This window comes from Cynocephalus volans, chromosome 6 (genome assembly GCF_027409185.1).
Source record: "Cynocephalus volans isolate mCynVol1 chromosome 6, mCynVol1.pri, whole genome shotgun sequence".
In the NCBI taxonomy this organism is placed as follows: Eukaryota; Metazoa; Chordata; class Mammalia; order Dermoptera; family Cynocephalidae; genus Cynocephalus; species Cynocephalus volans.
In genome coordinates, this window is record NC_084465.1 from 111,702,079 (window position 1) to 111,727,850 (window position 25,772).

A 25,772-nucleotide genomic window follows, 5' to 3' on the forward strand; every position below is an offset into this window, starting at 1 on the left:
GTCAGGGCTTTTTCTGCCATCTTGAACCTGTTATCTTTTTCCCCTGGAGTAATTTCCCACTGATTTGCAAAAGGGTACGGACGTCTTAAGGCTTCTTTCCAGTTGCCATCTAGGAGTCAGCAATATTTTATCTACAGAGAAAAAAAATTGGTAAATATTTTATGTTTCCCAACAACCACACAGAAAGAGATTATCTCTATACAGATAAACAAAAAATGGCAACTTCAAGGAACACTTCACGGGGCTTCAGACCCTGAGCATAGTTCTATAATAAAGTATAATTGTACAGTTGCTGGCTTGCAGTGAAGACTACATTCCCAGCGTGCACCGCGCTTCCGTAAGTACTACGTCCTCTATAGCGGGAGCGCAATGCACCTCGGGGACTGTAGTTTTCTGGAGGTGCAACCGTTGCAACTGCCCGGGAAAGCGACCACCGGAAGTACCGGCCCTGAGAGGTGGAGTCTGGGAGGTGGCGGCGGCGGCGGTTGCCAGGAGCCCGCTTTGCAGCCTGAGACCCGTAATATGGCGGGGAGAAGGAGAAGGCGGCGGCGGACCGAGCTGCGCTCTGTCGGTACCATTTGAGCCGTTTGCTTCCTGGCAAGGCCCGTGGCGAGGGGAGAAAAGCTGACGGGGCCGTGGGGTATCAGGTGTGTGCATGAGGAGGGGACTCGACCCTTAGCGGATCCGGGCTGAGAGGCGACCTGGCGACGCGGAATTGGCGCCCTGAGAAACTGAGAGCGGGCTGGGTGCTGGGCCCCCGGGCCGCGAGCCCCTGGACGGGCGCCGGGTATGGGGAGGCTGGTGCCCGGGGCCGGCGGCTCCGGGAGCTGAGATGATGCTGGGATGCTGGCACCGCCCGGTGGGCCCTGGGATGGAGCCTTGTCATCAGAGGAGGTGGGCGTGGGGCGCTGGGGTGAGGACAGAGGTTGCCCGGCGAATAAACTCTGGCCGGAGCCGCAGAATCCCCAGAATCCTGGTAGTAAAACTGTTGGGGGCGGTTTTCTTTTCCCTTGCCCGGTGCTGGAGAGGGAGGCGACCCCGGGGCGTGCACTGGCCATTTCGGAATCTCGGTTACCAAACCAAAGCCCCTAGGAGCGCTTTTTACTCCGCCTTTGCGACTCTGGGGCATAGGCGTGAGGATAATAAAGCGTGTTCTCCTGATCGCCCCTGCTGCTGCTAAGTGGTTCTCACCCTTCGCTTCTCCTATCTGGTTTTAATCCCAGTCCCCTAGCCCCAGTTTGGGCAAACGGCAGCCGCCTAGAGATTGATTTGATGGGGAGGGGTCTGGAGACAGCGAAATGAAGAAGTTGTTCCCCTTCCCATGTTTGCTTTTGTTTTTTTTTTTTTTTTTTTCCGTTTGTGTTTTTTGTTTGTTTTTTGGCAGCTGGCCGGTCCGGGCCTCTTTCCGTGATTTTAAGTTATATCTAATCTTACTAGAAACCAAACACTGTTGCTGCCCGCCTGGAGTTCATAGTCTGATGATAAAAATCATCATTATCCTCTTGGTAAAAAAAACTAGTCCCCATTTATTGTTGCTTTCTGCATGTTCTGCAGTATGCTAATTGCCATACATGCATTAGCTCATTGAATTCTCGCAAAATCCCTTTCAGACAGATACCGTGATGATCCCTGTTTTACAGATGAGGGAACAGAGACCAAGAACATACAGCTAGTATGGACCTGAATAAGAAATCTTACCCTTTAGTGTTTCTATAAGAAGTTTATGTTTTGAGGGGAATGATGGGCAAGGAACCAGCTAGGATCTGAAAACATAGCAGAATCTGTTTTGTGTTACTTTTGCCGTTTCCTTCAGTGACATTTCTGGCACAGCAGTGGTAGGAAGCGGATAGGACCATGAGTTTGTGGGGTTTGCAAACAGGCTCATTTGGAAAAGGGTCAGTAGTACTCTATGGTATAAATGGAGAAGACAAGGCATGTCTGAACCTGTTGCAGCTGACAGATTATTAATGGAAGTGGACCAGTACTGCCTGATGGTCAAGTATGGGGCAGTAGATTTGTGGTTGGGGTGGCCTTTTAGTCAAGGCTCCCTTAAAATAAAACCTTGCTGACAGTGGTAATTGTGGTGTGAGAAACATACTGCCCTCTTGCTTAATCATGGGATGTGGACTGCTCACTTTTTAAATGGTTACCTTTGCAGTTTAGAGTACCGGTTTCTCTGGGAATAGGGTCATCTGTGAAACTACTGTTCTGTAAATTTCAGTCTTCTTTGCTAGCTTCTTTTTTCTCCTGGTTTACATTATTGTTTGAGCTAATTACCCTAATTCATTTATTCAATACTTTTATCAAGTGCCTACTGTGTGTTGCACACTGTTCTGTGTAATGGGGACTCAGTAAGCAAGACTGAGAAGAGAAGGTCCCTGTGCTTATGGAGCTTACGTTTTGGTGGAGGAAGACAGACAAAAACCAAGGAAATAAACAAGATAATTTCAGTTACTGGTAAGTGCATGGAACAGCAGGGTAATGTGATAGTGACTTAGGCAGGGTTAATTTAGATGGGGTAATCAGGAATGGCCTCTTTGGGGAGAGGACATTCAAGCTGAGACTGAAGGATAAGAAGGATCCAGTCATGCCCCAGGATCATTAGGTAATTTCCATAATCTTCATATTATTACTTGTATCTGTATGGTTAATGCATTGTCAAATGCTGTAAATTATGCTGTAATAATAACATATTACTGTACATCTGCAGGATGTAGGATGTACATGTACTATTTAAGGGATGTGAATAACTTTCTTAAATAGTGAGGCATATCTCTATGATGTTGAAAGAATAATAAAACTATTGCCATAAAGGTATTTCCTTAAATTTCCCAGACCTTTAAAATTGAATTTCATACTTTGCTTGTGTATACATAGAAAGTACATTACATTATTTGTATGAATAACCTATTCACATTCCCTGAAATGCCATATGCATGGGTTGTATTAAACAAAATACTTTGAAATATTTTAGTAGAAATGAGTTCATTAGAATTTCTCTTACGTCTTAGCTACTGCATATTGTGCTTGTTAAGATATCATGTCAGTTGAAACTAGACCAAAAAATGGTTATGAAGTAAGGTGTTTTGTTGTTTTTTTACCTTTGCCTTTTTTATAAATATAAACTTGCAGAATAATCTTATTCACAATCTAGAGAACCATTTTTTTTGAGATTAAACTCTCACTTTGCATAGGCTGAACATAGAACTGATTACAATTGGTGGAAGGGTAAGAAGAAATATTGCTACTAAGAAAACTACCAGTTGGTCAAATGTAGCATATATCTTTTTTTTTCTCTAATCTGATCATAATTTTGAATATGCTTTTTCTTCATTTGTAATTGCAATATAATTTGTCTCTAACACTTTAGTGTACTGAATTTTTAAGTACTTTGAGGCCTAGGACAGTATACTATTCTATCTTATTTCATCTTTGCACATCCCACACCATGAGTTGAATTTCCCTGCCCTCTCTTTTGTTAAGTAGTTAATTGTTTTAAAATGAACACTTAAAGGAACATTATTGTATTAGGTTTTCTGTTTTCATAATTCAAACCCTTTCTGGTTATGATTCTGATGATGTCTCTCTTTTTATTTTCCCTTGCTTATTTAAAGGAAACAGTGCTACACATAATGCTATGCAAACAGGCAATCGATAAATATTAAACACTTGCTAAACGAATTAATATGTGGGCTAATCCTTCCTGGTTACCTTGTATTTTCATAACCACCATCACTATTTCTCAGAAATTATGAAATTACTGTGCTGATTGTTTTGTAGTTTGGTGATGGCTCCACTTTTCAACAATAAGATACAATTAATGCCAGAGCCAATAGATCTTTTGTTTTTCATCTCTGAGTTGGCTGGTGCCCATGGAGTCAAAATACAGTCTGAAAATATGCAATTAATAGCCTCGGAACTTCATAATAGAAATTAAATGTAAATATTTTCTTTTATTTATATAGCCCCCTTTTTTCTTTTTGCTACAAAAGCATTTCTACCTTTGACAGAGTTTTTCTCGTGCTGTGTAGATAAGTCCTGTTAAAGAAAATATAATATCCTATTTTACAGTCTGAAGTTGGTAAAGTGGTACAGAATTTTGTTTCCTTTAAGAAGATTTCACTGTGAGTTCCTAGTACTTTTCTAAACTAGTCACATTTAAAGATTGATTTATGTGCAAAATGTTCAGAAATATTTAATATATGAAGCAAGTCTTAACTGGACAGGGTCTAAAGGTGTTTTCCTGTACCCAAGAATTAGCTTCTGATCAGTGAAACAATTCTGAGAAGGCCAGTTCTCGAAATTGCGAATTCTAGGAATATTTTGTGCTCTCAAAATTTGCCAGATTATTAAGATCTCTTTTTCTCAGCACATTAAAAATAACACTTTTTTCTCTTGTAGTGTTATTGTGGGAAAATGGAGGAATATGAGAAGTTCTGTGAAAAAAGTCTTGCCAGAATCCAAGAAGCTTCTCTTCCCACAGAGAGCTTTCTACCTGCCCAGTCTGAAAGTATCTCACTTATTCGCTTCCATGGAGTGGCTGTGCTTTCTCCATTGGTAAACTTTCTGTGTTTTTGAATAATTTTTTTTCTGTAGTGAACCACTAAGACAGTTCACGGAAAAACAAAAGAAAGGCTTATAAACGTTTGAAAAGATGCCTAAATCCTTATGCATAATTAGAGAAATAAAAATGAATTAGTGTTTTTTACCTAATCTTGCAAATCTTTGTCAGATTTGCAAAAATCTGACAAGACCTACTGTTTCTTAGGTTGGGGGGAAAATGCACTTTCAATGCACTTTTGCTGAAATTGTCAGTTCATTCCGTTTTTGGGTGAATAGTTTCATAGTGTTTATCAGAATCTAAAAGTGTACACAACCTCTGACTTTGCAGTTATATTTTGGGGAATATCCTACAATTACACTCATGTGTGCCCAAAAGAAATATGTACAAGATTATAGTAACATTGTTTACGATAGCAAAAGATTAATGAACAACCTAAAGGCCCATCAGTAGTGGACTAGTATAATTGTGTTCCGTTTTATAGAATCTCATACATGCCATTAAAATAAGCAAGGTTATAATAAAAAAAGAAAAAAATGTACAAAAAAAAAGAGAACAGAAAAAAATTTAAAAAATAAAATAAAATAAAATGAGCAAGGTAGATCTAAATGTGCAGGCATGGAAGGATCTCCATGATCTATTACAAATTACTGCATGCAACATGCTATCAGAGGCAGTGTAGAGTAGTGGTTAAAAGCCCAGGCTCTGGAGCCTTCTGGCCTGGGTTCAAATCATTGCATTGCCATCTACCTGCTGGGTGAACTTGTGGTCCATTATTTGTTAAATGGGATAAAAATAGTGCCTACCTCATAAAGCTGTTTTGAGGATTAAATGAATTAATACATGTAAAATGCTTAGACTACTACTTGAATCATAGGAGGTACTCAATATGTTAATCGTTTGGGTTTTTAAAAGGATGGCATATTCTTTCTCTGAAGAGAGGTAAGAGAAGATAGGATAGTAGGGAAGACACACTTCTCATTGTATACCCTTTGATACTAACTGAATGTTTTTTAAATGCATGTGACTTTATTGTAAGTCAGAAAATTAATATTACTGGAAAAAAGTGAGTTTAAAATTTTTCTTTGTATAACAGGAGTTAAAAGACCAATATTTTAGGTTAAGTTTTTATGTAATTTCAAATATACAGAAAAGTTGAAGTATAGTTCAAGGACTACCCAAATATCTATCACTTAGATTCAACATTTTTGCCATCTTTGTTTTATAGTGTTTATCAGAATTTGTGTTTGTGATTTTTATATATGTATGTGTGTGTGTATACATACATACATTTTAAAAAATTGCCTAGCCATTTGAAAATTGCATACATATGACACTTCTCTCCTAAATATTTTAGTGTATATCTCCTAAAAATAAGGACATTCTCCTTTATAAAACCAATACCATTACCACACCTGAAGAAAATTAATAATAAATTTTAACAGCATGTAATATTCTATTCATATTCAAGTTTCTCCATTTGTGCTCAAATGTCTTTTATAGCTTCTTTAATCTCTTTTATTCTAGAACAGTCCTTCTACTTCCTTAAAAAAGTTTTTTTTAATGATATTGAATTTTTGAAGAGACCAGACCAATTGTCTTGTAGAATGCCTTATATTTTAGATTTGTATAATTGTTTCCCCATGGTAATGCTTAATTTGTTCCTCTAGGCCCTGTATTTCCTATAAACTGGAAGTTAAGTCTAAAATTTTGATTAGAGTCAGGTGAAACATTTTTGGCAAGAATTCTTTGGAGGTGATAACATGAACTTCATATTAAATTGAATCAGAAGTTATGTAATGTTTACTTGTCTCTATTAGTGATGTTTAGTTTAACACTTGCTTACAGTGGTGACTGTGAGATGGCTCTTTAAAAGTATGCATTTTCCCCTTTTAGATTAGCAAGTAAACTGTGTAATGATTTTTGGTACCATGCAAATAGGAAAAAATTTTAAAACAACATGTTTATCAGCTATTTGATGACACATTGCTTGATTTAATGTGGACCAAAACGTCCGAGGCTTGTGTATGGTCAATGACTCCATTAGTTACTTACTTATAAGCAAAATCTGATGTTTATGGATCCAATCCACACTTTCATGTTTTTGGGGGTTTTATTTTGCAGCTGGCCGGTATAGGGATTTAACACTGGACCTTGGTGTTATAAAGCACCATGCTCTAACCAACTGAGCTACCGACCATCCCTATATTGTATTTGATAGATGAATATCGCAACATTGGAATAATTTTTTTATGACATGTTTTCCATTTGTACAAGTCCAAAATAAGTCTTGACTCTTAACACAGTGACTAAGCTTCCTAAGACTTAATAATTAAGATTTAAATCCACTATAAAAAGATGTAATGCTTGGAAGCCTTCAATTTTTTAGGTACATTATATTTTTTATTGGAGAGTACAGTGAGGTGGAATAAAAATGTGTTCTGATTTTGTAGGCAAATAAAACATTATCTATTTCTTTCTCTTTTTTTTTGGCAGCTGGCTAGTATGGGGATCCCAGCCCTTCACCTTGGTGTTACCAACACTGCTATTTCTTTTATCATTAAACTTTTGGACATTTTCTTGAGGCAGCCATGAGGTAAAATGTGCACAGATTAGAAGATTAAAAGCTGAAGGATCTAATTGACCCAGTAAAGTAAGATTTTACCAAATGAAAAGCTCAGCAGTGGCCAAAAGGGCTAATTTTATCTCTTTCATTTTAGAGCATTTGATAAATGAACAGGTATTTTTTTTTCTTTAACTTTTTTTTCAATTGAGAATAATTTACATACAATAAAATGCATACAGTTATATGCCTGTATAACTCAAACCCATGTAGGTCTCGCTGGCCCCATCCCAGTCAATACCCCCAGTCACTGTTTGGATTTCTTTTGCTATAGGTTAGTTTTGCCTGTTGCACATATTTTTAGTCATTCTGATTCATAATTTCCTGATTTTATGATATTTTTATCACTGAGAAATAATTACACATTTATGATGTTTTACAGCTTAACATTGAGAAAAGAAAGGAAATGCAACAAGAAAAGGAGAAAGCACTCGATGTAGAAGCGAGAAAGCAAATTAATAGGAAGAAAGCTTTACTGAATCGTGTTCAGGAGATTCTTGAAAGTGTTCAGGTGTGTAATTTCAGCTCTTTTAGATTATAATCATAAGGTAAGCACTGAAGATAATTTTTCAGAAATATATTTGTACTTAACTAGGTAATTACCAATATACTTTCACTATTATGTTTGAGAAACATCATAGTTTGTGATATTCCATTTTAGTTACTCCAAAGAGAATTCACTTGCTTGTCAGTGATGTCTGGTACTTGAATCAGAGGGTACTTAGACAATGGAGCCATACACTGAATATAATTACTTTTTGTTTGCATCTTATGACCCTAAAAACATCAAATTCTCAGTGACAAAATGGTAGAATTGGCCATTGTAGTTTACCTCTGAACTAATCAGGCTATTGACTAAGTGCCCTTGTTCTCATTCTCTGCTAAATAAATAACTGCCCTCAATTTTTGTGTGTGTGAAAATTCTGCTCTTAGATACACAAAATGCAATTTAGATTAGATCAATAGAATTGCCTAGATACATCCTACATCCAAATTGAAACACATCCATACCATTTGCAATTATTTTTTTTAGATTAATTTAAATTTATATAAACAATTTGTTTTAAGGTCTGGATCATTTCATGCTAAAAAGAGAAACATGAATTAGATTGAACACATAATTCATGCCATATATAGTACTGTTTCGCTGGTTGCATCTTTTTGTTTTCTCATAATCTTAGGTATTTGTGGTTTGTCTGTGTAATTCATACTAGATGATCACACATGTATAATGAATTTTAGGGTATTTCCCACTAATCACTACCTTCATTTCTCTGTGGGTAGTATGAAGTGTGTGTAGTAGTTTTCAATTTGCATAATTAAAATTACTGTCCATATTAAGCTTAAAAAATATAATGTGTAGTGCTAATTTAATAGTAAGAGGTAGGTTTTTTCTTACTAGATAGTTCCTATTATTGAAACAAAAATGGCATATTATCCTTGGTCCTTTGAGGGAAAATATCAAATATACTACTAATAAAATTATTGTTGAGTCTGACTTTCTGTTTAAAAGAGCATGTACAGTGTTGAACTGTAATGAATTAATTATTCAGATAGAGAAATTCTGTATAATACAAATAGATTTCTAAGGTCTGCTTTACCTGTAAAACCTATGATTCTATGTTAGTTTTTTTTTTGGTTTTTTTTAAACTTGTCTTGTTTGAGTGGTATGCAAAAAACATAGCTGCTGAATATCACAAATGTGAAATTTGAAATATTTTATATAAGGAAATAATCTGTTTTGCTTAAACCTATGAGCATATTCATGGATTTCGTGAATCTATATGTCCCTTTCAGCTTATTTTGTTCCAGAGGTTGTGACTAAGTATGCCTCGTTGTACTGTTTATTGCATAGTACCTGGAAACCGTTACATGTCTTGGGATTTGTAAGGTAAAACAGGAGGGCCATATGGTCTAGGAAAAAAACAAGCACATACAAAACAGACTAAAAATCTTTTAATATTCAGGATTTTGGAGTCTGTGTTCATATGATAACATGATAATGATTTCTGCTAGTTACAAAATTATATACTTATATAATCCTTAGAAACCATCCTTGTTCACTTTTCTTTTGCAAAATCGGATATTTAGATACAGAATATAATTTTATTTTTCCTCTTGGGTCTCATGTGTAAACAGTTGTTCTCTTATTAATGTCAATTTTTACCTATTTTGCTTGTTCCAAAACATTAACAGTTTGCTGTGAACTCAACAATTAGTTAATCTAATTGAATTTTGTCTTAATAAACTGAGTTTTAAGTTGAAATATTTCTTATTTCTAAGTAATTTAAGCTACATGTCTGAGCTATTATTTACTACAAATTTGCCTTATTTTATGGAGGAGTTTTAATTAGACTTTGGAGTAATTAAGTGGGAGGTAGGAATCTTATTACTGAATTATTTTTGCACAATCAATGTCCTGGAAAAGTTTGTCTTTTTTAGAAAAGGAATCATCTACGTAAGATTTTTAATTGCTTGCTATTTATTGCATATATTATTATCCTTACATGACATCTATCCTACTAGGAACAACTGGTGATGTTTAAAACATGTATCCAGAAGAATGATAAGGAAAATGCTTCCATTCAGAGATTAAATTGTACATGGATATATGAACATGTATATATTTCATATTTGTATCAGATTTGGTAATTTTCTTTTTTTGTTTTAATAAATAGTCTGGGATAATCAATAGATGTTTTTAATAGTAATTTGAGCCCATGTGATAGAGGATACCATAGAAACCAGTCATCTTTGTTTTTGTGTTTTCAAATGTGAGTTCTGAATCTTCAATTTCAGTTTTATTTTAGAAAACAATGAAATCAAAGGCTTTTTGTGCAATCAGGAAATATTAATTATTAAATTTCCCTTTTCAGGCTAGAAAAGCACCTGATGCCAGTGATTTTGATCAGTGGGAGATTGAAGCAGTTTACTCTAATTCAGAAGTCAGAAACATGAATGTTCCTGCTACATTTACAAACAACTTGCCAAGCCCTACTGAACACTCTACAGTAGCAAAGCTTGAAAAGATAACTGAAATTTTGTCACTGGAAAATGAGGACCAATGTAAAACTAATGGGGTAGACTTAGCTAGAGATTCAGAAGGATTTAATTCTTTGAAGCAATGTGATAATTCAGATATTAGACACACAGAAGATGAAGCTTCTCCAAAGACCTCAAAAACTCCACAAGAGACTCTTATTTCTGATGGTCTTTTCTCAGCAAATGAAGAACAGGATCCATCACTTCTGGCAGAAGTCACCCCGGATCCCTACATAATGAGTCTTCAGAACCTGATGAAAAAGTCAAAGGAATATATAGAAAGAGAACAATCTAGACGCAGTCTGAGAAGCAGTATAAAAAGGAGTGTTAATGAAAGTCATTCAGACAAAGAAAATGAAGCCGTTAAGGTGACTGATTATGTAAAAGAGAAGGCCCAGTTGATAGGCAAACACTGTGGCTCAATTATTCCTGACAAACCAAGCCTTAATAAATCAAATGTTCTTCTCCAAGGTGCTTCCACTCAAGCATGCAGCACGAATATGTCAGTTTTAGCTAGCTTTTCTAAAGTGGACATACCTATACCAACTGGCCATTCCACTGTTCTAGATTCTGATTCTGATTTTAAAGCTATTCCTACTTTTGTTACTGAAAATAATATTATCAAAAGTCATACAGGTTCATATGCCAGATTACCTAGTCCAGAGCCAAGTATGAGTCCTAAAATGCATCGAAGGCATTCCAGGCCATCATCAGCATGTCATATACTTATAAATAACCCAATAAATGCCTGTGAATTAAGTCCTAAAGGGAAAGAACAGGCAGTGGATATAATTGTTCAAGATACTGACGAAAAAACAAATGTACCTGAAACCGTGCCAAAGTTACCAACTGATTTAACAGGAGTTTGTGCAAGCAAGGTTTATGTCAGCAAAAATATGCCTGAAGCCATTGAGGATATGGTTTTAGGTAAATCAAATCAGGTATGTCAATCTTCAGGAAATCAGTTAGAAAATAAAGTTACTCATGGACTTTCTGCTGTGGAAGATCAATTAATATCTGATGAGAGAGGAGCACACAAAATGAACAGTACTTGTACTGCGGTGTCAAAATTGCATGAACCTTATGCTACCAGTCAGTGTATAGCAAGTCAAAACTTTGGAACTGTGAGTGGACTCAAGTCAACCAGTATGTTAGAGAAAAACTCCTGCAATTTACAAATGGAACTGAATAAGTCTTATGATGTAAAAAACCCATCCCCTTTACTAATGCAAAACCAGAATACCAGACAGCAGATGGACATACCTATGGTGTCCTGTGGAAATGAACACTTTTTGGATAACAGTTTTGAGAAAGCTAAACGGAGACTTGATTTAGATATTGATAGTTTGCAAAAAGAAAACTGCCCTTATGTCATAACTGGAATAGCAGAACAGGAAAGGCAACATTTGCCAGAAAAAAGATACCCTAAGGGATCTGTTTACATCAACAAAAATAAAATGTTAGAAAGTAGTTCCAAAGGTAAGGAAACTGAAGTGTTTGATACCTACTGTACAGAAGATAATTTTATTTTAATACTTTTAATTGACATTTTACAAAAGAAAAAATTGTCTTCATCTGTTCCTAAGGGCACTTAATTTCATTTATCTTGTTAGAGGGTATATAATTAGCTACAGTTTATTGCCATTTGATAGCCTTTCTTAAAGAATTTTATTTGAATGATGAAGCTTTCATAGTCTACTTGGTGTTATAAAGACTATTAGTAATGACTGTAGGCAACAGTTTTTGCATGAAAAAATCTTTCATAGTTTTAATAACAGTGTATTGCTATGAGGTCTTCCTTTTGGACTTCAGTTTCTAATGTTTTTGTGAGTTTGCTCATTCATTTATAATGAGATCTTCATGTACTTGGCCCTTCAGTAAACCCTTTAACATCAAATTAGAGAAGGTATCAAGAATGGTTCTTTATTGATAAAAAGTATTATTTCAGGTTTCTCTTGCATACAGTGTTAGCCACACCATGTCTTTCTTCTTCATTAGTCTTTGTTGTCATGGTTTACAATTCATTACTGATACAGAAGACATAAATCAAATAAATTAACTTCTTAGGGCTTACGGGAAAATAAGGGTTGGGGCAGACCACTTAACCTGGGCAACTTTCTAAGAGCTATAATAAAAGTAACAATTAGTACTTGGGGATCCAACTTGGATCCTCCCAGTAGACAACACAGTATGGCTAGAGGTTGCCTCAGTGAATGTCAAAAGTACACAAAAACAATGGAGTGGCAAGTCTGGCAGTACCTTAGTAAGCATGCGCAATGAAGCCAGTCACCGAGGTGGCCGGAGTAGCTGTCAAAGCAGGCAGGGGAAGCAGTGCAGTGCGCAGTGTGCCTCACCGCTTCCTAGTGAGTAACCGTGCGTAGGCACAATGATTCTTCTTAATACATGTTTTAGTTATTACCTAAAATATCTGGACTTTTAATATCCTATCTTTTTTGGAACCGCAAGCTGAGAAAGCTTTACACCGTCAAAGGGACATTTACTTTAAAAATCAAAACGAAGCAAAACCACAAGCTACAATACCAGAGATCCTAGAGAAGGATAAGAATCAAAAGAATAAATAGCAGTGAGATGCAGTTGAGGACCACATCTTGGAAGTTAATTATGAGTCAGGAGAATGTTGCCTAAACATAGAGTCTTGGCTTCATCAGTTCAGATCTTGATGGGCTGTGGTGAATGAGTGGGGAAAGGTGATGAGACACAGGCCTTTCTTTGTTGCGTAGCAGGAAATAAGAGTGGCAAATGATAATGTGGTTCAAAGTGGAGACCTGGCTATCGTGACTGTGTTATGGCAGATCCAGGAATACTTTCTGGTCAGAAGCATAATTTAAATTGATGGTATAAAATATCAGATATTAGACTTGTAGTGAATTTTCTAAACTTGAAGGGGACATGTTTCTTTTCAGAAGGCGAGGAGATACTAAAAAGCAGGATGTTAGCTTTTGAAGAAATGCGGAAGAGACTAGAAGAACAGCACGCCCAGCAGTTATCACTACTCATCACTGAGCAGGAAAGAGAACAGGAAAGATTACAAAAGGTGAGGAATTAAAATGTAGGGGGATAGGACTGGTAAGTGAAATTTAGCCAAGGATACTTATGAATTTTGGTCATATATAAAATACTTGTAATTTTTCCCCATGTGTATCTTAATCTAAGGGGTCATTGATTTTGATACATGGATAGTATTTTTATTGTCAAAATATGAGATTTAATATTTAGATGCTTACCTAAAAGTAATTGCATAATTTATCAAAAGGAAACTTTACTGATCCTTGATTCAAAACTTTTAATATTTTTAAAAGGTATCTTACAGATGCTGAAATACACATTCTGCAAGAGCTATTATCATAAAGACACTTGTTATAAGGTTATTATAGTTAGTATCACACTTGAAAATCAATTAAATGAATTTTCAAATTCAAATAATTTTATTTGACGGAGGAAAAGTTGAAATAAATAATAATTTGCTGATAATTGCACATATTTTGGCTAAGCCTAAAAGATACTATTTTGGGATAATTAAACAAAAGATCTAGCATGTTGTAATAAACTATTAATTTACAGGAAATAGAAGAACAGGAGAAAATGTTAAAAGAGAAGAAGGTGATTACAGCCGAAGCCTCTGAATTGGATATTAACAATACGGTGGAGTTAGAATGGAGAAAAATAAATGACTCTAGTTTGCTAGAAACAATGCTATCTCAAGTGGATTCCCTCCATACTTCAAATTCAAATAGTTCTGGTAAATATTTAAAAATCCTTTTCCATTTGAAAAAATTATCCTGCATAAGGATAATTATTCTAAAATAAGACATTTTATTTGGCATACTTTAAATTCTAGCTCCTTTCTTTAAGTAATTCCATGTCCAACCCACTGCTGTTTCCCACTTGCTTAGTAACCAGTGAAAAATGAAATGATAGCAGGTCAAGGACTGGTGAGCAGGTGTTCGCGAGAAAAGACGACCTTAGCAAGGAAAATATCAGGAAATTCGGCTCAGAGCCCAGTCTTTGTTCATTCATGCAGCAGGTGATATGCTTCGAGTGAAAACAGTTTGCTATCTCCCGAGTGATCTTGAATTACCTCTAATTCCCCAGTCCCTGTGAGAGCTTATCTTCACATCTTCAATTATCCTGAGATGCTGTTTGTGTTGAAAAGATCCATCTGTTACATAAGCTTAATGTCCATAAAATTTTAAGTTTGCATGTGGATCAGTTTCAGAGGCATTGTTATTCTTAATGAATGTCACAAGTGTTTATTTGGATGTTCTGAATATTCTGATTGTATGACATCAAGTATAACACTATGTGTATATTTCTCTAGGTTTCACAAATTCTGCCCTACAATATAGCTTTGGTTCTGCAAATGAAGCACCATTCTACCTCTGGGGATCATCAACTAGTGGCTTGACCAAACTCTCAGTAACAAGGCCTTTTGGAAGGGCCAAAACTAGATGGTCTCAGGTGGGCAAACTTAGTGATATATGTCTGTCTGTGTCTGTTTATATTTTTTTAAGAGCTACATTATCTTAGGCTGTACAAGTAAGCATCAGTATTTTTGCCATACATCAAATAGCTTAGCTTTTAGTAGAGGTGATACTACACAGAGCAAACATGGTAGAGGAATTTAGTTCACTGTAAGAGATTAAGAAAAACAATTGAGTGTAATGCTTGCATTCTTAAAACATTGTATCTGTCTTGTTTCTCCTAGGTTTTTAGTCCGGAAGTACAGGCAAAATTTAACAAAGTAACTGCAGTGGCAAAAGGATTTCTTACTCGTAGGCTTATGCAGACAGATAAGCTGAAGCAACTTCAACAAACTGTAAAAGTAAGATTGTCGTAAATTGTATTTCACTTTTGTCTTAGTTTCTATCAGTCTTGTGATAGCTGAGCTGACAGCATAGTTCAGAATTTGGGCAGATCAAACATTTTTTTAGTCACTGTAATATAGGTAATTTCATAAGTCTGATTATAAATATTACTTAGATACTCTTAAAAATAATATGTAAATGAAGTTGTTTGTGTGTTTTTGTTTCACTTTAAAGTGAGTACTATTTGACTTTTAATAAGTAATAGTTTTATGTTCTTAGTAATTTAGTATTGAGCAAGAAGAAGAACAAAAGGAAACTCCAGTGATCAAAAATCTTTCTAAAGAAATGTTTGTGAAGGAGCATTTTTTTTTTCCAGGATACTATGGAATTCATAAGGAATTTTCAGTCAGAAGCACCATTAAGGAGAGGTGGTGTTTCAGCACAAGATGCTTCACTTCAGGAAAGAGTGTTAGCTCAGGTAAGTGTACACATCCCAAAGGCTTTTAAGAAATGGAAATGTTGTATATCTCTCTCTCATTTAATCACTGAAAATAGGTTTTAATGAAAACTACTTCAACCTTTTCCCCTAAATAAAAGAAGTATACATAGTATTACTGAATTCTAACCTTATCTTTTAAATGCATACAATATTTTCTTCTTTGGAACCTAGTTACGAGCTGCCCTGTATGGTATTCATGACATATTCTTTGTAATGGATGCAGCTGAAAGAATGTCTATTCTACATCATGATCGAGAAGCTCGCAAAGAGAAAATGCTTAGGCAAATGGTATGTTATGTGATTTTCTAATGGATAAGGGTCTTCTGGGCTTTGGGTAATTGATACTAAATGTCATTCTTTATTGACTTTAGCACTTTTCCAGCAATTCTTGAGCATAGCTTATTCCTAGGATTACCAGCAGCATTTAAACCTGTAGGCAAATTTGAAAGATTATATAATGAAAGAATTACATATTGTTTTGTGATTGGATTTTGGAGTTCGGGTTTCAAATATTTTGCTTGGATGGCTTATGAAAAACTATCAGCTACTCTTGATTGAATTTCCTTGAAACTATCATATGGATTTTGTCTTTTCTGAAATCAGAGTTAGAAAACAGACTACAAATTAATTTGCAGTATATCAGAATGTGGCGGTCTCTGGTTTGAATCAATGATCTTAGTGTGTTTGGCAAAAGAAAAACCAACAAAATTTATTGGGAGTAATAATTATTTAAATTTTAGAATTGGACTGCTTCAATTGTGAAAGAAGAGTACGTTAAAGTTAAGATGTTAGTAAAGAGAGGCCTTCCCATGAAATTTGGGATCATTCTATTTTATAATATAGTAGTATTTATTGGTACTAGTAGGGTTTTATGTTACTTTTATATTTTAAAGGATAAAATGAAAAGTCCACGAGTGGCTCTTTCAGCTGCAACACAGAAATCTCTTGATAGGAAGAAGTACATGAAGTAAGTTTTGTCCTATCTTGTCACATTAATTATTATAAAACCAATTAATTTTAGTAATCTATTGGTCTATTTGCATATTCAAATTAGAAATAAAGAACAGTTAACTTTTCTGCAGTTGAACTGATAGAAATCCCTTTTTCATATAGAGATTTATAAATTAGGTGGTAAAATCTGATTTCATCTTTAGATAAACGTTTTAATTACTAAATTTGTCAACATTCAACTTGTGTAATTGATAGCCAATCAGCCATTCTTAAAAATAGTTAATCCTTATATCCAATGTTTAATCTTATAATTTTTAAATATATTCTTTTTATGATATCCTAAAGATTTCCTGGGAAGAAAAACTTAAAGGAAAGATTGTCCCAATTATCTTTTTAATATTCTTCTTTCTTAAAAGTAGACTTTAATGTACTTATTACAGGTCTTTCAGTAGTACACCAACTTCTAGATGATAATTTGTTTCTGTCATCCCGTATCACATTTGTAAGCATGTATTTTCTCTTCTCTAAATACATTGTTTGTGTCCTTATTTTTATATTGTGTTAGAGCTGCTGAAATGGGAATGCCAAATAAGAAATTTCTGGTTAAACAAAGTCCTTCTGAAACAAGGTGAGAAAAATCAATCTTAGTGAGAAGCTTTTTTTTTTTAAAGAAAAAATTTTATAAATCCCAAACTTCCTTTTTGTTGTCTCTAGTCTGTTTTACATCAGTAGAACACTCCTTGATGAGTTGGAAGACCTCAGGTGCTCAGGATTTATATTAATACCTAGTCACATGTCAGACCAGATGTTCCTGGAGATTTTTGTAGTACATGCTATCTCTGGTGGAAATTTGAACTTGGTATGTCTTGAGTTCAGTCCACATTCCAGGGGATCTTTGATACTTATTTTAAAACCTAGAAAGCTAACAATATTTCTGAGCTGTTTTCTACTTTTGTAAAATGAGAGTGATATTTTCTTCTCTCACATGTTTGAAAGGAAAAGTTGGCTTTTGTAAAGTATATATGTAAATTATTTAAAGCACAAGAGTTAATGCATATGTTGGACATCTCTTTTCTGATATAAACCTAAGGTTTGGGTTCTTGGTGAGCAAAATATAAGTACCATATTAATGTGCTTTGATCAATTTGCTTTGCTTTGTGGTAATTATAGGCCATATCATTGCATGGATGACTTTCACCTCACTGTCATCATCTTTCATCCATTGAAAGAAAGTGGGAAAAACAGAGTTTATCCTTTTGAATTAATTTTTTATTTAATTTGTCAACAGAGTCCTTCAGCCAAACCAAGGACAGAACGCACCTGTTCATAGGCTACTTAGTAGACAAGGGTAAGAATGCCACGAACACACACATGGGTATTTAAAAATATTTAAATCAAGATTAGCTTTGAGAGGGAAGAAAAAAGAGGGAAAAATATAGTGTTTTTTATATAAAGGATAACTATTTTTCAAACGTGATTTTTTTTTTTTATAGCATTGGGAAGATCTTTAAAAGTTTTGTCTTGAAAGATAACCCTCTTGGTGTACTGTTGTATATTTAATTATCATCTTATGTTGGCATGTTTTTATTTTTCACTTCATACCATCTTACTCATTAAATATCTTAAACATCCATATAGTAAGTTCAGCATCACCAAGGTGATTCTCCAACAAAGTATAAGCCATGGTTACAGTCTCTGCTGAAGCAAAAGTATAGCTTTCCTTACTGTGTGCATGCATGAGACTTAAATTTTTTTAAGCTGGTTTGTGCTTTGAACAGTTGATTCAATGTGGTTGCTTAATTTGAATTTTGAACATTTAGACCTTCATGCAAGTGACTTATTAATTTTTTTATATTCGATTAGAACCCCTAAGACATCAGTGAAGGGGGTTGTGCAAAATAGACAGAAGTCTTCACAGAGCAGAGTGCCTAACAGAGCGCCTGTTTCAGGTGTGTAGAAAATGAATTCCTGAAGCCCATTCAATAGAGAGAAGTGCACAAGCTGCCCCATAACTCAGGCAACACAAGTGGAATACATTGTCTTTCTTTGCCACCATAATTTTGGCATATTCCTGGTCATTCCTATTGTGTTAGTATTTTGTGGCAATCAGGAAATCTTAGTAAAACCGTGTTTCCAGTCTTGATTTCTGTAATAATTCTATGGAAAACACTATGTATTTTTTATTCTGGAAAATTTATAGAATTTTCCATGCTAAATTCAGAAAACCTGTTTATAGATGAGTAAAAGATAATCATCTGATGTCTAAATTGATGCATGTCTGTTCAGCTTTAGGGAAGTGTGTCACCCAAAAATATTCATATCTATGCCTTAGGGGATGAAAAATTTCTCCTGACCACAAGATCACATGTGAATATGCCAGGTGGGAGGAGGTCTTAATCTTTTGCTCAGTAAGAAGTTTGAGCTAAATTTCTCCTTATGAAATTTCATTATTTCAGGACTATTTAAGGGCAAAACTAAAAACCGTATTTTAAAATTTTATTTATGGTGGCAAGAAGACAAATTCAGTGTTCAGCTAAAGCAAAGCTCCTAACCAAATGCTTTAATATTTTTTAGGTATCTTTGTTAAGACACTTTGATTAAGCTCACTAAAAATGATGTGATCCATTAAAAATACTTTCAAAATGCTGTGCTTTAATTATACTGCTTCCTAAAGATTAAAAGAAACTTAATTACGAGGCAATGAAGATTAAACCTGTAATCAATTCTAATATTTACATCAGTATACAATAGGCAAATTTTAGTGCTTTTATTACTAAGTAATTTTCTCTAAATTAGGAGGGAACAAGCAGCATAAGCAATTTTTTGTTATTTGTTCATGTAAGTTCAGAGGGAACGGGCTATTGATCATAACTTTGAACTGATCGCTGACCTTTTACGTGTATGGAGTGAATATAATTCATAAGGTCACATATATATATATAGGAAAATTTAAAAGGTCATATTTTGGAAATCACTATGACAATCAATGGAGTTTTTAAAAAGAGGATTACGTAGTTGAAGATCCTGCTTACTCTAGTCAGAATCAGCTAGTTTGGAAGAACCCAGACCAAATACAAGATCTGTTGCTTATAAAGTCATGTGGAATTTTAAGACATTGTCCATTTTTCCCATGTTAGTGTTATATATTGTGACAAATCTTACCTAGTTGGAAAATCATTGAGGAATTACTGTTGTTGTTTTGCCTAATATCAGTTTGCCCAAGTGGCTGCTCTCCATGTTCTTTTCTCATGCATTTCATCTCCACTCTTTGTCATTTGTGAACTTATAAGCAAAGTAGAAATTACTGTTTCTGTTCAGTAATACTCAACAGTATAAACGATGAACAGGCAGTCAGTATAGTTAATAACATACAATAAAGTTCCACATTTAGAACTATTAAGGTTTAATTGCATTGCAACATAATTATTAATACAAATGAACTTAACCCTTGAATTAAATATACAAAAATTAATACGTATCTTAAAAGTACAAAAATTCTTTCCCGTTTTTTCTAAAGATTTATTATACATGAGTGCATATTCAGACAAGTGAAAGAGGCTCAAAAATTCTATTCTTTTACATAAACTAAGAATTTAGGATATTAACTGATTAAAATGTTAACTATGAATCTGAACATTCACAGTTGCTCTTAAAAAGACTACTCTTTCCTGCTTAGATTTTTAATGACCTGGATTATGTTTCAGATAAATTGGAAATTATGCTTTGATTTGATCTACATGGATACAAACCCTTTATTAAGCAATTTTAAGAAAACTTATTTTTGTTAGGTCAATATCATACTCTTCTAGTCTGAAGTAGAATTCTAAAGTGTTAAAGTATACTGCAAAGGATTTAAAGTTATTCATAAGTTTTTACAAACTAAATTGCAGTCTCTGATGTCATGTTTTAAAACATATTTCCTCATTTGATGTATTGTGCTTGACTAAAGAGTTTATGCTGAAATTCAGAATCCATTAATCAAAGCAGAGTAGGAGGTGGTTATGCAAAATAACAAATCAGGTGGAATTGGGTTCTCAGAGTGTCCACTTCTAGCTGTTACTTTAGGCAGGTACTCTCCTATGCCTCAGTTTTATTATCCTTCTAATGGTAGTTACAATTTCTACCTCAGGATTATTACATTTCAGGATCAAATATGATAATATATATTGCTTAGCTCAGTTCCTAGTATATAATAAGTACTCATTAAATGGTAACATTATAGAAAAACTAACATTGAGAAATAATGTTAGTTTTGCTCTATTTTTAGGAGTATATGCAGGAAAAACCCAAAGAAGGCGGCCAAATGTTGCGACAATTTAAGAAGACAACATTCATTAGGATAAAAAAGGGGGAGAATTATTATCCATATCATTTTCCTGGCTCAAGACTTTGTATTTAACCCTGACTCTGTTTACACAGGCAAAGTGACATCAAAGGGCTCAGCAATTATCTGGATAATTTAGTCAGTCTGGCCAATTCCTGCCCCACACCCCCATTTTCCTCTTAATATTAGGTTTGGGTGAAGACAAAAATGTGTTTAGTAATTGCCTCATCTCTATGCTTAACCTATAAAACATAAGTTTGTTTTATGTGCTCAGATGTCTACAGAGACCCTTTTTGTAAACTTAAAGGACATTTGGATTTATTTTTACAAAATATTGAAGTGATATGACAAATTATAAATAAGTTGTAAAACAAATTTCATTCATTTCTGCCTACTGATTGCTGAATTTGATAAACAAACTAGACACTTCTATTCAAGGGGGAATTATTGTAGGAGAATGTTTTTCTCTGGTTTTATAACTTTAAAAACTAGGATTAGTCTCTCAGTGTCCATATTCTTCAATTTACATGCAGTATAACCACTTACCTGCTGATTCTGGTCCACCTAAAATCTGCTACTAAAGTAGCTGTGGGTCCTGTCAACAACTAATTGTCTTACAGAAATGTTAGGTTTCACAGATGTAACCCTAGTACCATTTGAAACATTTGTACTAGATAAGATCTTTTTATGGAGGGTAACAAATTTGGGGAAGATAGCACAATCTTCATGAATGTAGCACTTAATGCATTATTACATCCATTTCTGTAAAATAAGAATAATGTGTTGCATGCAGTTATATTTTCTATTTAGTCTGTACATTTTGTTTCTTCATAGTATGCTTTTTCTGGCATGCTTGATTTAGGAGAGAATAAAGGGCTACAGAATATAATAATAAATCTGTATTTCAAATGGAATAGTAATATTGCCTAGTTAAAATTCTGCATTACTTAAAGGCACTGATGGTTAAGGTTTTTCATCATTAACATATTCATTTAAAGTATCAACCAAAAAATGTTACCAAGAGAACATGATTTTATGAAAGAGAATGTCACTGTTAATTTATCATGCCATTTCCAAAAAGGTCTTTGTGCATCTCACATAAAATTGGGACTATGTATATTTAATCTTTCTAACTTGAGTTTTAAAGAGATACTGGTATTTTGAAAATGCAGCGTATTTATATTCTTAATATCCTTTTAAGAATATGGAGATAAAGATTGTTTCTTTGATTTTCTGTTCCATTTAAAATTTAACTTTTACATTGAGTTGTAGACAGAAAATAACCTACTCTGGCTGTAAACTTGATTTTCTTTATTGAGATGTATCATTTATTGAATGAGTGAACTACAAAATTAGAAGACAGTCAAAAAAATCTGAGTTACCAATTTTTTATTTGTAGGCAACATATATCAAATTATTATCTTCTTAATATGATAAACTGTTTTATCATTCTGAAAACTCAGGATACATCTTACTTATATAACAAAGATAGACGCTAAAAGTTGTGTGTATACTAATGCAAATTAGTTAAAACAAATAGCATGTTTTGGAGAAAGTTAAAACTAGTTTTAGATTAAGGATGAGAAACTTTAGTGTGTTTTTAATTTAAAGGTAAAAGTGTGTGTGTTTTACACATTTTAAATTTTTCACAGGTTTTTCTCATAAAAGTGCCAGACACTTTTGCTTTTGATGGATTTTTATTTATATACATTATTTTTATTATTATTATTTTTACTTTGAGTGGAATGTCCTTTAATGTAAATTGTATTTATTTTTATACTTTAATTTTCACTAGTTTTGCTTCTAGGCAAAAGGCAAAATAAACTTTTCATCTCAAAGGAAATCCAGTTTGATCTTTTTTATTAATCAAGGAAAGGAATATTAAGGAATAGTTATTGAAAAGTATCTGGCCCAAACAATATTGTAAAATGATCATGTTTTACAATTAAAAGTCCCACAAAAGGTATATACCTGTACTTAATATGTGACCTTTACCAGTGTTTAGTTCAGCATTTCTGTTTGTTTGCGGGTTTCTTTGTATTTCTTTGTTTTATTTTTGTGTTTCTCAGTTCAGCATTTGAGTTTGCATGAGGTGGACTTTTCAAAAGGCAAAAGTTCACTAGAGCTGGAAATGTCTTAGCTTATTAAGAGCTAGAAGCCTACTAAGGAGTGAATGGGGAAGTAGAGGCAGAAGAGAGCATGCCAGGGTTGAAGCTCACATCAAAGCTGCTAACTTGCACAGCTTTAAGAATCCTGATCTTGTTACTACCTAATCATCTAATGCTAGCATAGTGACATGCTTATTTTCACCTGTTACTGAGGAGATCTTCCATTTGATAATCTTCAAGGCCATGTGGGAAGAGTCCCTCACTGTCCTCTGGCCATCCTTAAACTCTTGTTCACTTCATACATCGGGAATAGTGGATATGACTGGAAACTCCTTATTACTCATACTGAGCTGAAAACTGAAGGACCCATTCTGGAGATAAAGATCCTTTTCTTCCCTCAGAAGTCATTGTCCCATGAACAACCACAGACTACCACCCCTGAATAAAAAGTAACAGTTATAAAAACATAAGAAAATGGAGTTGGAATGCTTCATCCCTCAGGGACCATAGTGGGTATCTATGTAGTTTATAAAAAGTAATTTTAAAAAACAGAAGAGACCTATAGTCATTGAATACAGCAAGTCAAACTGGGTTACGGTACGGTAGAATCACTTCCGTGGTGAGGTTCAACAATAGCTCTGAGGGCAAAAATCATGTCTTTCAAAAATTATACTTGACAATAAAATATTACCTTTTCACTTATTTATCTATTCTCTTCCTTCTTTGGTCAGTGGTTCTCTATGGCCATCAGTTGGTTTCTCAGTTTCTTGAGGATGTTGACAAAGGTGCTTCCAGAACCATGGTTTTGCTTTACGGTGGGGAAAATCCCTTAGTTGTTCATACTTTCCATAAATTTAACAACCTGTTTCAGGATTACTTCTGTTACTGTTTCATATACATGATATAGCAGGGGTTTGCTTGAATATGCCTAAGAGCACATGACACTGCCTCTGCTCTACTGCTTCCTGAATTCTGTGGCACTCTTCCACCACCCACAATTGGTACAGTCCCTCATATCCAAAGGGACCACCTGCAGCAGTGCCACCTGGGAACTTATCAGAAATGCAGAAGCCCAGGCCTGGCCCCAGATCTACTGCCCCGGAGCCTGCATTTTAATACCATCCCCTAGGTAAATGGTGTACACATTCAAGCGTGAGAAGCACGCTTTATGATAGATTGCACAGCACGTTGTCACGGTGAGAAGCACTCTGAAAACCCAAAGATCACAGAAGTACAATATGCTGCTTTCGCTGGCCTCATAAAGTACAGCTTCTGTTGGGTGCTGACCACGTGCCAGGCATTTTATAATCGTCTCCCTTCACCTTAAAGTCAGAGTTATCCTAATGTCACAGATGAAAAAACTAGGACTGGGTGGAAAACTACATATTCCATCAGATTTGAAAGTACATTCTAATTGCCTTTTCCAGAGGAACCGTTTTGACAATGTAGTTTTCTGACCTGTCAGAAAAGACACTTGAGAAAAAGGAAAAAAGCGAGGATCAAATACTGCTTTGGGATTGACCAGCCGTCTCTTCCATTACTCTGGTTTGGAGTTAGAGTTCAAATCTTGGTTCAGGCACTAAGAAGCTTTGGGCAATTCACTTTTTGTTTGTTTCAGTTTTCCCCCAAATAATGGTATTTATTTCAGAGGTTTGTAGTGAGGAAAGGATGAAGAGTGCATGCAAAGTGCTCAGCACAGTGCCTGACACAAGCAGTGAGCATTCCGTAAATGGTAGCTGTTTTGAAAATATCCTGTGATTTATCCACTTTGTAAAAAAGCACCTAAATTCTGTGGCCGAAATAGATATCCATCTTCACAGAAACCTACAGCTTTGCTAAGTGGGGTGAAATGCTAATCCCAATTTCCCCATTTGGCCTACCTCTAGTTAAGTTCCATTTAATCCTATTTGGATCTAGGGCAACCCTTACACACCTAGGTTGTTGGTTGTGGAAGGGGGATACTGGAAGTCCCAACTCCCACAAAGCACAGAGGGAAAAGCGGAGGCCTAGAGAAGGGCGCGGCTTATCCCGCCGAACAGCGCATCAGCCGCAAAGCCACGCGCCGGCTGAACCCGAGAGCTTCCTATCCGCAGCAGTGGGTTGTGTCTTCGCTCCACCGGTGTCTGGAGTCTTCTCCTCCCCTAGAGGGCGCAGGTGGGCTGGGCAGCCGACAGCACAGTCGTGCCCCTCCCCATCATGGCGCTGGTGGGCGGGTTGTCCACCGGAGCGGTCAGCTGTCCCTTACGACCGTGGCGCAAGGAAGTTCTGCGGCCCTCACAATCATGGCGCCGGCGGACGGCGCAGCCCGGGATCTGCGGGGCTGGCAGCTGCCCCTCACAATCATGGCGGCCGGGGCGGCGCGGGGCGGGGTCTGGACGGGAGAAGTGGGTCTGCCAGCCCCAGAGTGAGCGGTCATGTGACCGGGAAGATGGCCGCCTTTCCCTGGTAAGGAAGACGCGGCAGGTGGGCTTTGGGGAGGGGCTGTCTTTAGTTGTCCTTGGCGTCTCTCTGTCTCTATGAGCACTGGCCTCTCTGTTGGGTCTTGGTGGCCTCCCACCCCACCCCGAGTCGTCTGGACCACAGAATCCCCGGCCGCTGCCGCGGTCCAGAGCAACCTGAAGCCGGACCGGTGGGTTCTTGGTTCTCTCCGAGTCTGTCCCTTCCCCGCGCCTTCCACGGCCCCCTCTCCATTCATTCCCTAAAGAAAACTCAAGTTTCCAGGCTTCCGTTTCCCGAGAAGTCCCGCGGGCTCTGGCGGCGCTGGATGAGGAGAATGGTGGACTCAGCTCTTGAGTCTGGACGACTCGGGAGACCTGGCTGTTGGTCTGTTTCCTGAGA

At 35.8% G+C, this 25,772-nt stretch overlaps 2 protein-coding genes across 4 annotated transcripts in view; both read left to right on the plus strand.

Annotated features, from left to right (window-relative positions):
* Nucleotides 1–521: 521 nt before the first annotated feature.
* CCP110 (centriolar coiled-coil protein 110) lies at nucleotides 522–21,993 on the plus strand. 2 transcript variants are annotated; one of them, XM_063099605.1, is made up of 16 exons: nucleotides 522–647; nucleotides 2,309–2,457; nucleotides 4,402–4,557; nucleotides 7,567–7,695; nucleotides 10,061–11,705; nucleotides 13,151–13,281; nucleotides 13,809–13,986; nucleotides 14,566–14,705; nucleotides 14,953–15,069; nucleotides 15,429–15,530; nucleotides 15,723–15,839; nucleotides 16,445–16,518; nucleotides 17,068–17,130; nucleotides 17,791–17,850; nucleotides 18,366–18,451; nucleotides 20,770–21,993. In XM_063099605.1, exons 3-16 carry the CDS (start codon nucleotides 4,417–4,419, stop codon nucleotides 20,820–20,822), a joined length of 3,036 nt encoding a protein of 1,011 aa, XP_062955675.1. In that variant the 5' UTR covers nucleotides 522–647; nucleotides 2,309–2,457; nucleotides 4,402–4,416; the 3' UTR covers nucleotides 20,823–21,993. The 2 variants fall into 2 exon arrangements, with proteins under 2 accessions (XP_062955675.1, XP_062955676.1); XM_063099606.1 differs by lacking the exon at nucleotides 18,366–18,451.
* Nucleotides 21,994–25,353: 3,360 nt separating this feature from the next.
* Nucleotides 25,354–25,772, plus strand: part of VPS35L (VPS35 endosomal protein sorting factor like) — a 115,191-nt gene continuing 114,772 nt past the window's right edge. Inside the window, exon 1 of one of the 2 annotated variants that reach the window (XM_063099082.1) lies at nucleotides 25,354–25,379. In XM_063099082.1, the coding sequence (XP_062955152.1) occupies nucleotides 25,363–25,379 (17 nt within the window). In that variant the 5' untranslated portion in view covers nucleotides 25,354–25,362. Of the gene's footprint in view, nucleotides 25,380–25,484; nucleotides 25,564–25,772 lie in introns of those variants that run through there. The other variant, XM_063099083.1, reaches the window with a different exon arrangement.